This window comes from Pelodiscus sinensis, chromosome 1 (assembly GCF_052426305.1).
Source record: "Pelodiscus sinensis isolate ZL-2025 chromosome 1, ASM5242630v1, whole genome shotgun sequence".
NCBI classification, from domain to species: domain Eukaryota; kingdom Metazoa; phylum Chordata; order Testudines; family Trionychidae; genus Pelodiscus; species Pelodiscus sinensis.
This window is the reverse complement of record NC_143052.1, coordinates 272,385,866-272,404,038: the sequence shown is the minus strand read 5'-3', so window position 1 is coordinate 272,404,038 and position 18,173 is coordinate 272,385,866. Positions and strand designations below refer to the sequence as shown.

Genomic DNA, 18,173 nt, shown 5'->3' with positions numbered 1-18,173 from the left:
ATCTATATGGATAAATTGTCTGGAAAAATTATTGTAGAATAGCTTCTACTGTGTACATTCTATTCCAGAGTAAGTCACTGCATTCCCCAATAATTATTGTATAAGCAATTATTCTGGAGTAGTGTTTCCACCACAGGTCATATTCCAGAATAATTCTCAATCAGATTGAGAAATAGAGAGAAAAGAAAAAAATAAAAGGGGAGAGGGAAATGAAAAAGGATCATCTTGTGACTAATGTGCACAGGTCTTGTGTTCAGCCACAGATCACCTTTAGGATATCTTCTTCATGCCTCCATTCCTTCATAAGATTTTTATCCTTCTCAGATGTGTTGCCAAACTAATGTTGTTTACAAAGCTCTTTAAGAGCTTTGCATGAAATATGGCTCAAATACCAAAAAGACTGAGTCAGATGAGAGGAGTAGAGAAAATATGTAGTGGCTGCTCATAACCACAGCTGAGTTTGATCCCTGCTGTTTGCACCAGTAATGGGAGAGTTGTCAGAATTAGGCAGAGGCAATGCACATAGTTTTTACCCCTGGAGCTAGCTTTCAGCTAGCTAGAGTGACTGTTGAAGAAGTAGCACAAACAAGCTCTGAAGGAAACAGCTTCTCAGTTTACTCCTCCAAAGGAAAAGTCAGTGTTGTGAAGAAAAGAGAGGAGTAAGTAACAGAGATTTGTAGCAACCATTACAATAGAAGAGAATTAAATCATGAATAACATCTTTCAGACTAACTGGTATGGGAGAACACTAAAATGAGAAGAGGCTGAAAATCCATATAGAGAAATGGATAGAGAGATAATCAGACAGCCAAAGAAAGACATTTTTAAAAAGTTTGTTCTTAGAAAAAGGTAGGAGCATCTTAGATGTTAAATTCCTTAATCATTTCAAATAATTTAGCTCTCTATTTAAAAAAAAAAAAGTCAAATGGTACAAAAAGAAGGGAAAAGCCCACTGAAATTAACAAGATGAAGTGTAAGGACACATTTTCCCCAATAGTCAGCTATTTTGTGTTTTTATTTAAAGAGAAAAAAAAGGACAACGCATTGAACCTCCAAAGCTAGAAGTTAAAATTAGATCTGCATTTTATTTTCCGGGGGGGGGGGGGGGGGGGGGGGGGGGGGGGCGACTTCACAGCTAACAAAATAAGATTTTGGATATGTTTTTGTTGTCAGGTGCTTTTAAAATTTCTTGTGAGGAGGGATGCATATATGTGAAAATAAAGCTACAGTGAGGTAGTATTCTTTATCGGCTGTGATTGATAAAGTCACAAGAACAGTTTTGGAGGTAATTTGCCAACAAGTAGAACACTTTATAAATATTTGATGACTATCACACCGGTAAGTTTCCCCCGCAATTTGTATTATCTCTAGTAGCTTTACAAGTATCATACTCAAATATAGGATACCAGAGCAAATGTATTTAAAAACTTACTTTAGCTCTTCTTTTTCTGGTTATAGATTGAAATATAGCATAAGCTTCCATCTTAGACATCAGTATCTATACATGTAGACAACCTCCTTCTTAAAGAAGGTTACTTCTACAGAGCATGCCTAGTAGGTTCTCCATTGTCTTCTACAGGATCCCTGGTAGTGGGCAGACCCTAAAAGAGGTGGAGCTAGGGTCCTATATATATATATATATATATATATATATATATATATATATAACCAGGAAGCAAATCTCACAGCAGAATTTACCAGTAGTACCTGAAATAGGAGAAACTGATGTCTTGTTTTAAAGAAAGACTTATGAAGAGGGAGTTCCTTAAAGTTATTTTGCTATGATTTTTTTCTTCCTGTATGCTATGTATTTTTACATTTGCTGTATATAGCTTTCCTTCATTTCTTGCTCTGACCTAAAAGCTTATCACTTGTATATTAATCTTCATAATTGTTAGAAAACCACAAAATCATAGTTGCTTTCTAGATTTTACTGGGTTTTTTTTCTTAATGCTTGGCTGACTGCACATGAAAACTGACTTGGCTTCCTCAGATTTGTGTGGAGAGACTATCTAGTACCTTGATACAGTAAACTACTTATCTTTATTGCAAGAAATAATCTGAAGGAAAAGGGCCTACCATTGTCCTGGAGATGGATTACAACTACTGATAGGGGTGACTGTCCTAAAGATAAGTCTCTACTTCAAAACTAAAACTACCAATTTTTACTACTACCTTTAAGAATGAGTGTGTCTAAACTCTGAATTATACTTGTTCATCTGTAAGAAATGGTGTGCATGCTCTGGTCCTTTATGGCTTGTCTTATTTCACCATATCACCTTAAACTGCTTCCAGCTTCTACAATCAAGGTTACAAGAACTCAGTGTCTCTGTTTGATAAACTTTTCTAAAAAGCCTCTACTGACACTGAGTTTCTTTAACTTTTTTTTTCCAGGTAATCCAATATTTTGTTCTTTTGGCTAGTATCTCATGAGACTTGATTTGTAACATTCTATATAGGCTTACATTGGTTCTGCACTGTTTTGGCTTGTCCTTGGAGCCCTTTGGCTCCAGACTTTTTAATTTGGGTTCTCTCCAGGGAAGGGGTTGTCTTAAATTTTTTCTTTTATATGACCCAGCTGAAGAATTACTTCTTTAAAGGTACTATCATCAGTGTTTGTTGATTTAATATGATTTATTGGTACTGTTTCAAGCACTGTCTTGTGCCTGTAATAATTGCACTATGTAAATTTATACATAATGAAAAGACTCAGCTGATTCTATAAACTTCCACGTCAAGTTAAATACCTCCAGTTGGCCTTTTTCCAAAAGTCACATTGTTATTTAGACCAATTAATTTAATCCCCACCCTGATACATAAGACCTCAATTATGCAAACAGGTGCATGCTCAATTTTACTACCATGAGTGGTTCTAATAATTTCAAGTGTCTTATCTTGACTTCAGTCTCAGAAAATAGGGATCGCCGATTTATACTTATATTTGTATGGTCATTGGTTAGGAAATAAAAATGGACACTGTAGGCATGAAGAGAGAACCAGGCCTAAAGTCTGATCACTATTTTACAAAAATGTTATATAGAAAAATCTGACTTTTGGAAATGGTACAACAATGGAACAGGGTTGTTAAATTTTTTAAGGTAAATTAAGTGTATATAAGCAAAATTATGTTGAAGTCAGGCTTTTAAAAATAATACTAAATACTAGTTTCGATTTTTTGAAAATGTTGAGTCCAACAACACTGTCTGAGACAATGGAAATTGGTGCAAGTCTATGAAAAAATATTTTGCTTTCCTAAATAACTTTATTCTTCACATTAAGCAAGAGATGGAAAGATGTTAACCACTTTCAATCAAAAAAGATAGGTTGCAGCTTCAACACTTCACACAGAAATTTAAGTTTCCATGTCCTACACTAACTCTAAGGATAGCTCTGGTCCTTGTCTGAGTCAATTTTATACAGAAGTTTCTGAAATTGAGAGAATCAATTTAGAAGAAAATCATGTGGCTGTGATTCCTACCAAAAAAGGGAGAAGGCTTTTTGTTATCTCTCATTTTTGCTCCATCTAGTTACTGTCATGTTCTTTTGACTATTGAAAGATCCACCTTAGGGTGGGATCCTGCAATGAGCTTGTGAACCCAATTCTCTCAATGCCAACAGGCAATGGGTAGATTCACTGTTCTAGAACAGCAGCTCCTACCAGGCCTGACAAGCTCATACGTACAACAGATTGCTTTTATAGAATTTATCTATAAAGGGAGGGTCATGTAAGATCTTAAAGGAAAGCCAGAAGCATGGTGGTCATTAATATCATTGCACTATGTATGTACAGATGCTTTTAAAGCAGGGGTGGGCAAAATGGCTCTGTAAAAATGGCAGCATGAATTGGACTTTCCGTAATGTCAATATGGAGTGTACTAATCTTAAAAGTCAAGATGTTATTTCCTATTGTTAGTCCTGCAAACTCAATCTAGGATTTAAACATCCAGTTGTGCCGTTCCTGGCTTTTACATTTTTATTAAAAAGAAAAATCTGCATGCAAGCTTCTGCTTTCACTTGTAACTATATAGCCCCCAGTTACCATTATAGCACCTAGGAGCCCTAGTAATGGTGCAGGACCCAATTGTCCCTATGGGCTCTACAAAAAGGAAGAAAAAAGTCAGTCCCTGACCTAAAGAGATGAGTATCTCAGTATACTAGGACAGATGCATTGAGCTAGAAGAGTCGTCTGAGACAATATTGGTAAGCATAATAGGCTGTGATCTCAGCAGCCAACTATTGCCAAGTTTTTGTAGGTATAGTAAAGGAGAGTTTTGAAGGAGGATAATGAGGCAGCTTTACAGATGTTTATAGGAAGCACATCCCAAGCATGTGGAACAATGTGGGAGAAAGCATGAAGGTTGTTGTTTGAAAATTTAATCAGTGGTACAAGGTGATCATCAACAGCTTGGTAATGCATGAGAGAATCTGGAAAGTGGGGACAGAGCATGAAAAGCATTGCAAATGAAGACAAACAGGTGTAAATAGAGTAGGACTAGGTGTTGCTATTTGAATTCAGCTAATTCTGCTGATCAGTGGGGTAGAACTGACTCCAATTTACTTTCCCACAGCTTTTTTGGCTCTTTGTTGGATAACTGGAAATTTCTTTTTAAAAGCACATTTTTTGTCACTAAGTAAGCATATACAGTTTTGAATACACAAAGGGAGCAGATCAGTTGATTGACATGGTGCTATTTTTCCATGGTCATGTCTTCCAAAGTAAAACCACACTTTCAGGTTTCCATGATCCCCGACATTGAGCAGTTGTGAGTTGGGGCTCTGGAATATCATGTAAGCCAACTCTTTCTATCAGTGTCCTGTAGTTGTTAACTAAGGTCACACTGATCAAGTCTTTTTCATCTGAGAGAGCTAGTAGTTTAGGGCCTGCAATAGAACTCCTAGAGCAGGGGTGGGCAATAATTTTTGAAAGTGGCCCCGGGCTGCACCAGAAGGGGCAGAGCCTCAAACAGAAGGAGCAGGGCCAGGATGATTGGTCTGGGGATGGCAGAGCCCCTTTGACACCCCCCTTTCCCAGTAAGCACCCATGTCCCTGGCAGTGGGAGGAGACTTCCCATGCTTCCACATCCTCAGGCCAACCAGAACCTTGGGGGCAGTAGAGCACACAAAGCCTCCTCCCGCCCTGGCAGGAGCACACAGTGCTTCTAAGTGCCATGCACTCCTTGCAGTGCAGAGCAGGGCAGGGCGGAGGAAACTGTGCGCACTCCCTCCGCCCCCAGGCCCTGATTAGGCTGGGGGCAGAGTAGTGTTCGAAGCCTCTTCCTGCCCTGCCAAGACAGTGCGGCACTTCTAAGTGCCACGTGCTCCTTGCAAGGTGGGGGTAGGGCAGAAGAAACTTTGCACACTCCTCCTGCCCCCAGGCTAATCAGGGCCTGGGGGCAGGGGAGCTGCACTCCTTTGCGGGCTGAATCAACCCATTTAGTGGGCCGGATCCGGCCTGCGGAGGCCCTTTTGCCCACCGCTATCCTAGACCCTTGTGGGCTATAGCCTGATCACTCTCAACTGATGTTAGACTTGGACTAGGTTAAATCCTCCCTGTTCAGTAAAAATATGAAGCAAAAATTCCTGTTTTCAGGCTACGTTGTATTTAAAGCACATTAAGTTCCGTAGGTTTACACTACAAATAATATTGATTAAACTACATCACTAGGACTGTGTGTGTGTGAAAAAATCTACACTCAAGCAGCATAAGTAAGGCAATCTAACCCCTACCAGACAGAGCAAAGTCGATGGAAGAAGCCTTCTCTTGAACCTAGGTACTGCTTCTTGGGGAAGTGAATTATGTACATGGACTGGAGAATCCCTCCTGTCAGCATAATTTGTATTATACATATTTGTAATGTTTTAAATATTTATGAACTCTTAAATGTGAGGTGCTATTGTATAAAAGTAGTGTTTTAAGTTTGTGGTTTAAATAATTAATTTAGATATTGCAGTGATTTGCATATCTGCCAGCAATATAACACGCTGCAAATTTCAAGCCATTGTGGTCAGGCTACCACTGTAAGAACTTATTCATTCAGAGAGTGGATGTCATGGGCACTGGGACCTGAAAAAGCCATACTCTCTCTAGCTCCGTTGCCTGAATCTGGCCCAGGCTAGGCAGGATACAGTAATTCTCTTCTGCTGCCTATTCACTCATCTATCCGAAACAAGATCCTCAGTCAAGTTTCTTGTGGATAAATATTTACATCACATTCACTCTTTCCTTTTCCGCTTACTTTCAAATCAGAGACGAAGGACTGAAGGAAAGTCTAGGTCAGGTTTGAGGTATTATGGCATAATGTAGGAAAGCTGATACAGCTCCTGCCATTTGACTGATTCTCTGGACAGAGTGCTAGAAACTGAAATCAGCAGCACCGTTTTAGGAGCACAGAGTTTATTTAAAAATTAAAGTTTTGTATTAAAGGATATTCACCTCAGCATTTAAAGGGGGAGAGTACAGAGAATAATAAGCATTTTCAGCAAACACAAAGTGTTGATTTGTCTGAAAAAAATAGACAAAAATTCATAAATTCATTTCCCTTTAATTGTCAGTTTAAATATAGTTACCTGTTATTTTTCCAGGAACTAATATCAACTTGATATTTCTAAAGTATTGTGTGTCAGGAACTTAAGTTGCAGCACATAGCTAAAGATAGAAGCAGACTAAGTATAAATAACTGGAATGGAATTATTTTACCAGAATCATCTTGCATACTGGGTTTATTTCCATTTGTACTTCTTTCATTTAAAAAGCCTTTCTGTCATTCCTTAAATTTATTTCGCTTAGGTCTTGTCTAGGTGGCAAGATGTTCTGATGGGTGTGAAATGGCAAGTGAAAACCAAGTAAATGAGAGGGGAAGAGATCTGTACCCAATGCATAAAAGTTGTACCAGTTTTAATAAATTATTAAAAATTCTGTTAAACTTTTGAACTCTTACGGCCAAAAACTGATTAAGCAAACATTTAATCTCAAGCAGGGAGAATTTTGAAAAAAAGGAAATCTTCTTTGGTTTGCATGTCTCCTTGAGACTTTTTAGGCAAAAACACAGATATGTTGAAGAAACCATAAGTTACATGAACTTATACATGTTCTGGTAATATGAAAAAGGTGGACCAAATTTTGATCCTGCTAGCATTTGTCTTTTAAGCACCACATGGACACAAAATAAACGTCGCAGAATCATGTAGCTAACTTGCAGCTATGATGAGGAAGTACTTTCATTTTAATCCTTTATCATAGATTCACACTTTTGGTCAAGGGAGGATTGTTTGATCTGAGGTTTTTTTTCCCCCACTCCCAAGCAGTGATTGTTCTCCTTGATCAAATTTACTAATTTGAGACTACTGCTTAAAAACTGTTTTGCTTATTTAAAAAAAGTGTGGTTGTTTATCAGAGATAAGTCAAACAGTTTTTTTAAAATGACATTCTCTGTATTTATTCCTAATACTTCTAATTTCTGAAGAAATAAGTGCACTTGTTGACCAATAACCTATTGTAAGCTTATTGTTAGTGCTGGAGAGTCGGGGAAGAGTAAGTTTCATTTGACATGACATCATTTCAACAGTTATATTTATTATTACTGTTATCCTTTTTCACTTCCTTTTTTCCCCTCTTATTATTTATAGACATGTAATGCTTCTTATTTTGAAGTATACTGGAGTTTACAATGGGTTCCTGATCCTGACAGAGTACATAGCAAGCCACCACAATGCACATCAAAACTGAAAAGAAAAATCAACCAACCTCTGGATTTTTGGAATATCTGAAAGAGTATTCCAATAAATGACTTTTTTGTGAGCTTATCAGTATTTTCTCTTTAAATTTCCTAATTAATGGATGTTTACATGTCTAACCATAGCAATACATCCACACTTAACCCCTTTTTTTATACTGAAATTTGTCATATTCCACAAAAATTTTACACAAATTGTCACTAATGATTGAGCAATTTCCAGCATTTCTTATGTACCAAACTATTATGCCTGTTAATCTTAAAACCAAAAGGTACCACCTGGGTAGAATACTATGATGAGTTAGTTGTATTTGATGGGTCTCCCGCACATGTTCTGAAACCCAGTGACTGCACAGTAATCCACTCACATGGAGTTCTCTGGAATGTGATTTAATAAAACAAATGCACACTTCATGCCCAAAGAAGTTTTATTCTAAAGATATACCATGACAAGCTTGTCATTTCTAAGCATTTATTTCTATTCATCATCTTAATTGTTGCTATGTTATCGACAGACATGAACAATAAAGGTGGTGAAGGATTTTTTTAATTTTTCCTCAAATCATTGTAATGAGCCAGATGAAATCTCAGTACTAAAAATAATTAAACACCAATGCAATTTTTAAAAATATTCCTCATCTTGGAAGTAGGCCTTATGTGCCAACTTTTAGTCAACAGCAGATCTTCACAGCTGATTCAGGAGCCCTTAAGAAACAGAACTGAAAACCAACTGTTGGAAACTCTTCAGAGTAAATAGAATGTTTATAAACACTTGAATACACAACATGCAGAATGAAAAGGAATTTCAGGAAAAATAACTACAGGTTGGATCTCCCTGATCTAGCACCCTTGGGGCCTAACTGGTCCAGGATGAGGAACTTTTCTGGACCAGGGGAGGTCATATCTGGCTCTCCTGCTAGCAGCCACCAGCCTTGCTGCTGCCCTGCCGGTTCCCCCACCCCATCCCATCTGGTCTCTTCCCTGCACCGTCTTCCCTGTTATGCCGGGCAGCCCAGCACCCTGGGCTCTTGGCCCCACCAGGAAGTCCTGCTGGGTTGTACCTGGCTGCCCAGATGCGGCACACTGGGCAGGCCAGCAGGTGGCAGCTGCCAGCCCTTGACTGGGACTCTCTCATCCTGGAACATCCATGGTCCTGCCAGATGACAGGTGTTGCTGGACCAGGAAGTACCGTATTACAGAGGTTCAGCCTGTACACAACCAACGGATTCTCCATCCCACAATACGGTCCCTAACGTGCAGGTCCATAGTTGTTGATTTCTCACTCAGACTTCTTAGCATGCAATGAACCAGTGTCAGGAGTAACACCAAGAAAGAGCTTAAATAGAAGCTCCTTTCTGAAGAGAACAAAAGAAGAGGGAGTGAAATTATGCAATACTGATCTCATTGTTCATACTTGCTGCTTAGAATATTCTTCAAACATTTAAGGCTTTATTAGTAATGGAAGTACTAAAATTGTCCCATTTTCTTTTAAATTATTTTATTCAGATTTGGTGCCAATAATCAATAATTACAATATCCACCAGAAGCAAACAAGATAAATATGTATATTTCAGAAGGGAGGCAACATAGAGTGAAATAATTATGAAAAACTATACAACATGATGATCTGAAATTGGTGATCTGAAAATATGTTTTCAATATTTATTGATGGCCATAAATACATAGCTGCCTTGGAATTAGAAGAATCAATAACTCTCAGTTGGTATGGAACATATGGCTAATGGACAGGGACCAAAGTCAGATGGAGCCCATCAGTCTGCCCCTTTCAAAAATTCCTAAAAGACAAGCTGTCCACTGCTAGAAGCCACAATAAAGTCAAGACAGACCACAGAGAAATCCTAAAAGGTGAAATGTAGGGTTTATTTATTTATTATTTTTAAAAAATCCCTCTAAAAAGGAATTTGGGACTTCTTTTGATTCCTTCTTTTCAAGATTGAGGTTGGCTTTTCTTAATCATAAAGCAAGGACATTTTGGGAACCCTGTTTCTCTAATTCTGAAGAGGAAACTTTGGAACTTTTCTTGGTTGGTTGGTTTTTGTTTTTCTATATGGGTTTTCTGGAGATTTTTTTCATATGCAGAGTCATTCACCTCTTGGACTAATGCATTAAGAGAAAAGAATGGTACTTTGTACATAGGTAAATGATACTTACTGGCAGCTAAATCAGATTCACTAAAAATATCAGTAAATTTAGAAAAGGTCCTATCAAACTACTGCTCTTCCATGAAATAGCCTAATTCTTTGTCCCAACCATTACTCAAATGACAGCTTATAACGAGTTGTTAGTTTTAGAAATACATTGAATCACTCAACAAGCTTCTGTAATTTGAAACTTGGGAGACTGAAGTTTTCCCTACACCAGTGGTTCTCAAAGCGTGGTCTGAGGACCACTAGTATCCGTGACTGACTCAAAGGTGGGCTCATGGCTTGCCCTCTTACCCCCGCAGAAGGGAGCATACACTGGTGTTCCCAGGCACCACCCTCCGTTGCTTCTATTGGCTGTGATTCCAGCCAATAGGAGCAGCAGGAAAAGTTTCCCAGTGAGTGGTTTTCTGCACTGCCACTCCCCCACCATGGCTGGGGGAGCTACTTCCTTCCCCCTGCAGGCCATATACAGCCCGCAAGGCTCCCTCCACCCTTTGAAATGAGAGATTGGTGATAGCGCTCCAACTTTGGGGGGGGAGACAGTGGTTCCCCCAACTGGAAGAAGGGGGAGCGGCAGCAAAGGAAACCACTCGCTTGGAGGCTTTCCCAACTGCTCCCATTGACTGGAATCATGGCCAATGGAAGCAGCAGGGGGCAGTGCCCGGGAGTGGTGGGAGGCACAGAGCAAAGGAAGTGTTTCCCCTCCTTCCATCAGGATCCCCCACCCACACCTACACCCCATCTTCCCTACACCCCATCTTCCTGCCAGACCTCCCCACGCTTAGCCCACCCCTGTACCCAATCTCCCACCGCAATCTCCACCCCCAGTCTGCTCCTCCACCTACCTCCAGCCAGATGCCACCATTACTCCCTCCTGCAGCCACTTTATCATCATGGGTGGTTTGCTGGTGGTGCACGGAAAGATGTGCATTGAGCACGGTGGGCCACCGGCCAGAAAGTTTGAGAACTACTGACCTACACTGAAAGAGTTTCCAACATCTCAAAAATTATGTAGCACATCAATATGCTACTTAATGAATTGAATAAATATAATTAATCTATTCTTGATTATTAGTACTCTCTTTATTCTTTAGATTAATATTGGAAATGCAATTTCAGTAATCGTCTCTATATATAAGGAGCAGCAATTGCTGTAATGCAAGTATTCAGAATATTCCTTGCTGAATTTCAGAATAATGCAATCCCATACAATAGTGGAATATAAAAACTAAATATGTCCCACTTATGTGATATAGCTGCAAAGATTCAGCAACAGAATCATAGTGTCTCCCTAAAAGGAGAATGGCTGAAATTTCATCCTTTATGATGCTGGTCTCCAGATTTTGTTGTGCAACCTAGGAATACCTGATGGGAGGAAATGAACTTCAATTTCAACTCTGAATGTTTGTTTTATTAGTTTCATTGTGACTCTTTTAGGCATGGTTCGATGTCAAATTGTATAGTTTTGTAAGAAACGTCACTCAAAGACCTGAATAGCTTAATTATTGCTTTTGGGTAAACCATGCAATATTTAGTTGTTTTTTTTTTAAAGCCCCACTCCAAAATGGGCTGTGGTCTATTGTATAATGTGTACTTCAGGAGTCAGCTGTGTGTATTTTAACACTGACTGCAGTTATAAGCTCTGTTTTCAAACTATAGTAACTGGGGAATTTTAATCTGTGCAGCTGTAGACAAATGGATTATTCATGCTTTTCAAACTAAAGTCTAAATATTGCATTAGAAATCCACTCACTCAGAACTAGCAAGTAAAAATGAACCATTTTATCTATTCATAGTTCAAATTCAGCCCTAGCTACTAGTAAATGAAAGCTGTTAAGATTTTGACTGTACTATAATTTGTGCAAAAAATAATGGCAAGACTCACACTTGATAGAGGACATGTACCCACTTCACATGCTGCCAAAACTTTAAGTAGGAAAAAGACTGAATGTGCAGATGACTTGTCCTCTCACTACCCCAGGTGATCACCCAATGTCTGAACTGAAACAAGTTTACATTAGATACTTTACACAGCTGCTACCTATGTTAACCTGTGTTGTGGATAAATGGAGGCTTTAAGATCTGGCAGTCCGGCTCCTTTCACAAGAGGACTAAATTTCATTTTTCAAAATATATAAGTATACTAGAAGATGGAGCTGTTATTATTCAGGTCCTTCAGGTCAGGGGGCTGGATTTGTGGAGTCAGGGCAGGAGCTTGGAGGTGTGTGAGGGTGCAGAAATCAGATTTTGAGAATGAGGAGGGATTCGGGGCAAAGGGTATGAGGGTGTGTGCGTGGGTGAAGGACTCAGGTTAGAGGTAAGGAGGGGCTCAGGGCAAGGAGCTGTGGGTATGGGGAGTGCAGGAACTGGCAGGGGCTGTGCAGAAAATTTGCCTCCACCCATGCTGCCCCAATGGGATTATAGCTGTCCCAATCTCCCTAGCTGGCTCCTTGCTGCCCCCCTCCAGCAGTCATTACACAGTACTACTGTCCCTGCTAGCAGCCACCCCCCTTTCTATGTTGTGAAAAAAACCAAATCACATTATAAGAGGAAGCTGCATACGAAATTTGGTGGTTGTAGGTCTTACTGTTTAGGAGGAGTTATTGAACAGACAGGCATACATGCAGACAGATTGGCTTACTCACAAAGAATCTATCATATATACAGTACGTGCATAGAATTTATACATTCACACCCATCCCTGCTTTTTAGTAAGTATTTAAATTAAAATCTAGGGGATTAAAACTATATAACTTGTTTTATATTTTAAAATATACTAAAAAAAATCTCTTCCTTTCTGATCCCATAAAGATGGAAAACTTTAGTCACATTGGAAGGGTGTAAAATGAAGCTCATAATGTAAGTGATAAGTCCACTTATTGCATTTAATTAATCCAAAATTGCATTTAATATATTTACTTTGTCTTAAGAGTTAAATTACCACGACCAGTGCATCATAGGAATGCATTGTTTAGTAAACCTACCAGCACGTAAAATTCAATAGCTCTGCCATTTCAGAAAAAAATATGTACAGTAATGCTTGATGTGAAGAGCCCTGCCAGGCTCTTGTATATTTCAAAAGGAAGCCCCACAGAGAGCATGGAGCCAGCAGTTTCTGCTTTTGAAATGTACAATGTCCACTGGAGCGCTTGTACATTTCAAAAGCAGAATCGCAGCAGAAATGGTGCAAGCAGTGACTGCTTCAGTCCGTTTTTCACTGTGCCTCTACCTCCTCTGCCCCCCACAGAGATGATGCTGGGGGGAACCAGCTTTTAAGCCAGCTGCCCCCAGCACTGGCTCCTGCTCTCCCCCTCCGCCCGCTTGCTGCCTCTCTCTGATAGAGGCAGCAAGAGGGGGAAAGCAAGTAGATGCATCACTAGCTGACTAGTCCTTTACATCGCTATTGGCAGCTGGGAGTCCCAGTACTGAAAGGCTTTGCCTCTTGAATGAAAAAAAATGGGCTTTTATTCCCTTTTTTCTGTTCCTCTTAGGAAGTGTTAACTTTGAATGAAGTATGCAAAGACATTTTACCCCCACCTCTTCTTTATCCAAAGAATGTTTACATACCTTGCTTTCACACAGTTTACTCCTGGGGGAATTCTGCACCACTCTGCATATGCTGAATGTGTCTCCCATGGATTTCCCTGCTTCCCCACTGAAAAGTGACTTTCTGACAGGAAAGCAAATGGAAGCCACAAGAGTAATCATGCAATACGTTTGCATACCTAGCAGTATGTTTTGGGTGCTCAGGGCAGCCAGCAGAGAGGTGAGTTGGTGGAGCGTGGGGAAGACCTAGTGGTGGGCTCAGCTACTAGTACCAGCTGGGCTGCAGAGGACAGGACGTCTTCTTTCCTTGCACAGCATCTGGGGCTGAGTCAGACCCCACCCCCAGATGTCTCTCCCAGCTGCAGAAAGTTCTGCAAAACTCTCCTCAATCCCGACCCCACTTCCTACACCCTTCGCTTCTCAGCTGCAAGGGGAAGGATCCGTGTACAAAGAACTGCTCCACCATCTGCACAACTCCCCGTGTATCCAGATGCCCTCATACCCATACTCTCCCACCAGTGGGTACTCCTCTCCACTCTATGGAAGCAATGTGTGGGGCCTTGAGTATGGTGACCATATTTCCCTAGGCTGAATATGTGACACGTGGTAAAATTACTCATATTCAAGTGAGTTAAATGGCAATCAAACATCAAATTAACATATTGACTGAGCTCCTGTTAAGAAGAAACACTATGTAATTGGATTATTTGTATTTACCTTATCTTTAAGGCTTTAGGGATCCAATGAGGAGGGGTGACAAACATTCACACACTCCCATCCACCTCTCTCCATGTGGGGTGGGGGTTGTGACTGACTGACCCAAGTCTTCCTGCCTGGCACACCTCCATGCCTAGCTGGACTCCCAGAATGTACCCACCTCTCCTAGTACCTGACACAGTGTCTTCGTGGGCCAACATGTAGGTGGGGGAAATATAGGATCACATGTCCCCTCCCCAGATTTCTGCCAGGGTTCTTACTAGAATGTACCCAGCAGCAGCCTTTTGGCATTGTGGAAAAAGGTATGGATGGGAGCTGCTTCCAGATAGAGAGGAGAAGAAGAGAAGGGATGATCTAGCCAAGCTCATCTCTTCCTCTGCTTCCCCCCAAAATGGCTGGAAACAGCTTGTTACTTCCTGCCCACAGACTCACAAGGCAACTAACATCTCCAAGCTGCTGCTGGCCACCAAGATAACTCAGCCTCCTCCTGTCCCTGGCTACAATGTGGGCAGGAAGGGGTTAAGCCCTAAGGATGCATTGTGTACCAGGGCTCAGGATCCTGAGGGCAGGAGCATCAGTGAACCCAGCCAGAAAGGTGGCTCATGAGCAGTGGTCCTTCTAAGCTCACAGGTGATTAATAAGCCCTGACCAGTCAATCAGCTCTCTACAAGGAGCCCTGAGCCTCTGACTGGGCGGGGCTGATTACTCACCTGTGAAGCTGTACTGCCTTGCAGCTTAGAGGGAACACTGCTCATGAGAGTGAAGCACTCTTGTGTATGGAGCAGGATCCAGAGCTGGAAACCGAGAGGGTGAAGAGGGTACTAAGCCTCTGCCGCATGGGGCTGATGTGCAGCTTGCATATTCAGGGTGTGAACAGGCTAGAAATTTCTCCCCTCTCCTGCTACTCCAGAGCTTAGCTGAGGGGCAGTGCTCAGGCCAGAGGGTCTTGGGCTTTCCAGGTACACTGACTCAGCTAGAGGCAGTGGGGAGAAGAAAGGAGCCTGCCACCCAGGCTGTTAGTGAGCTCAGTTCTCCAACCAGGGGCTGGTTCTCCGTGCAGCGCTGAGTAGGATGTGCCCTGCCAGGCGGAGAGTACAGGGTACTGAGGAGCAGCAGTGCAGCAAAGCAGGGGAGGATAGCTAGAGGGAAAGCACATAAAGGACTAACAGGGGGACAGCAGAGGTGACATGTAACCAGACACCGACTAGCACCTGCATTCACTCACCAACCACTGCAGCCAGTGCCAGCTAGAAATGGGATGGGGAAAAGGCCCTACTAGCTGAGAGCCAGCAGGCAGCAAGGGCTGTGCTGACAAGACATCGAAGGGGAGCAGCTGTCCTGATGTCCTACATTTTCATCCCATAACCAGCCTTGCACACCCACCCCCATAATCAGTCAGTGGACACCTCAACACTTAGGCAGCTGGAAAGCAGGGATCTGGCCAGAAGCAGGAACCACCAGAGGGAGACAAAATATGGAACAATTTGCCAATTTTTAAGAAAAAGTTGGGGGCAGCTGCAGGAGGTCTTAACTACAGGACTGTCCCTTTAAAAAACAGGACATCTGGTCACCTAGCTTCAGGAGGAAGAGCTGAAGCAGAGCCAGGGCCACAGTTTGGGCAGTGGGGCCCACAAGAGATTAATCTGGTCCTGTGAGTGCTAATCACTTTTTTTTTCCAGTGAGTGCTTAAGCCCCTCCAGAGTGAATAGAACATCCCTATCCTAATTTTACAAATGGGGAACTCAGGTACAGAGCATATTGGGAAAGTCATCCAATGTAACACATGAAGTCTGTGACCAAGTTGGGAACTGAAGTTGCAGGCCAGTGCCTTATGCACTAGAGTGTGGATCCAACCCGTAGATGGTGGGGAGGGGGTGCAAAGGGTGTGAACTCTCCCCCCAGTCCTCCAAATCAGCAAGAGGGGGGTTCCTCTTCCCTGTGATCTCACTGCCCTCTCCTTTCCCCCACAGCAAGGAGCCAGTGCTGGTGCTACAGCCTTATCTTTCCTTTTCTCTCCCCACATGAGGTTGGAGTGCTAGTGTAACTGCATCAGGCGGATTTGAACCTGGGACCTCTCGAACTTAGTATAGGAGCCTCTACCCTTTGAGCTAAAAGCCAGCTGACTCCCAACCCCTACTATAGAGGTCTCTTGGTCTTATCTGTTGCTGTGGTCTAAGTACCACTGCATGGGTCAGTGAACCACACTAAGTGTGTGGGTTACACTAGGACAAACTTCCCATGGGGGGGGGAGCCCCAAGCCTCCCTGCGCTATCCAGCTCACAGGGGAGAAATGCTCCCCCCCTCCCCTTGCAGGGGAACAGCAGCATGCAGTCACATGACCTGGAGGCTTTTTCCGCTGCTCCTACTGGCCAGAATCTGGCCACTGGGAGTAGCAGGAGGTGATGTCTGGGACTGGCACGGGACCCAAAGACAAGTAAATGCCCCTCACCTCCTCATGCCCAGACCCCCACACCCTCCCCACTGAGAACCCGTACCTCAGTTCTTCCTGTCAGTCCCCATCCCCTGGTTGGGCTGGAATATCAGTAGTGTCTCAGTTGGGAGCCACATCAGTGAGGTTTGGGGGATTTTTGGTGCTTCTCACTTGTGTGATCCCCAACTAATTTTTCTGTGGGTCAGTGGCCCCCAACCCAAAAACTGTTCCCCACCCTTGTCATAAATAAAGAAAATATGGAAACCTTTTGTCTTCAACAAATTAATAGTGTACTTTATTTAAAATGAAGTTTAATAAATGAACATGAGACTGTTAAAGTGCTTAGTCTGTTTTATAATTTAAATTAATATTCCTTTCTTATTGGTTAAATTAAATCATTCTCCCTAGCTGCAGCACTAGCAAAATGGCTCAGGCATAATTATGTAATTAACAGCAAGTTTCCATTAGCAACTGGTGTTCCACGAAAAGGTTTGCATTGAGCCAGGTAGGCTGTGGACCAAGAAGTTTAAGAAGCACTGAATTAGAGGGATCAGAGTGTGCTGTGTTGTGGAAATATAGGAGGGTGGGGCTAGTGGTAGTGCGACAGGGCTGTGGGAACGGCATCCCCCACCCATGAGGAGCATCCCAAACCCACTCACTGGAAGCCCCACATGTACTCACCAGGTGCTGGCCTCACTGAGCAGGTAGAACAGCAGCAGGCAGAGGTGGCGGAGGGAGCAGGGGGCCATGGTGGCCATGCTGCCTGCCATGATCCCAGAAGTAATTTTCATAAAATCTTTATTACTATATACATTTTTATTATATTATAACAAAATCATTTTACCCATCACTGTTTCCACTTAAATTTTTAATTAACCTCTCATGCACATTCACTGCATGACTATTTTGAACTCCTTATGTTCCCAGGGCGGCCTTTCAAAGGGGCAGTGCTGCACCAACCCTGTATCAGCTGGGGACTCCAGCTGATCCCGGGGTCCTGCGGTGCTATCCCTGGGGCGTCGTTTCAAAGGGGCAGCTGCACTGAGCTTGGAGTCTGCTTTGGTCTCCGCTTTGGACTCCACCTGATTCCGGGCTCCCACAGCACTGCCCTTTTGAAACACTTCTGCAGCATTTCAAAGGGACAGCGCATGCGATTAAAAAAAACAATCGCTTGATAGCCCTAGATAATAGCTCAGATTTCAGAATGTGAAATTTTATTCATAAAATTTAAACTTTGCTACATGCCACTACTTTTTAACTTAACCATTTGATGTGGGCCTATTTAATTACAAAACTGGTCCTTAGGCAATATCTTAAGTGTTAATGACTGGCATTCAGGGAACTATTCTTCTGAATAAAACGTAGCTGCTATCAGGAGTCTCAAAGCACTCAGTTAAAGCCTTATTTCAATAGAAAAGGCTGCTCAAATAATACAGTGAGCGGATTTAAATACAGAAGAGTTTGAGTATGCACTTCAAATAATTCTGAGTAAAGAATGTGCCTAGTTTTTTTTTAATCAATTTGCTTCAAAAATCATGTGTTCGCACATAAGGAGAGCCATTGAATGATTTAGTAGCCTTC

The 18,173-nt window shown here is 41.9% G+C and overlaps 1 protein-coding gene across 3 annotated transcripts in view; it reads right to left on the bottom strand.

Annotated features, from left to right (window-relative positions):
- The window catches only part of TBC1D4 (TBC1 domain family member 4), a 166,280-nt gene that overhangs the window by 129,737 nt on the left and 18,370 nt on the right, over positions 1-18,173 (bottom strand). Inside the window, exon 1 of one of the 3 annotated variants that reach the window (XM_075918886.2) lies at positions 1,433-1,572. The exons of the other annotated variants lie outside the window; for them this stretch is intronic. Coding sequence (XP_075775001.1) covers positions 1,433-1,492 — 60 coding nt within the window. The 5' untranslated portion in view covers positions 1,493-1,572. Of the gene's footprint in view, positions 1-1,432; positions 1,573-18,173 lie in introns of those variants that run through there. 3 annotated transcript variants of the gene reach the window in all.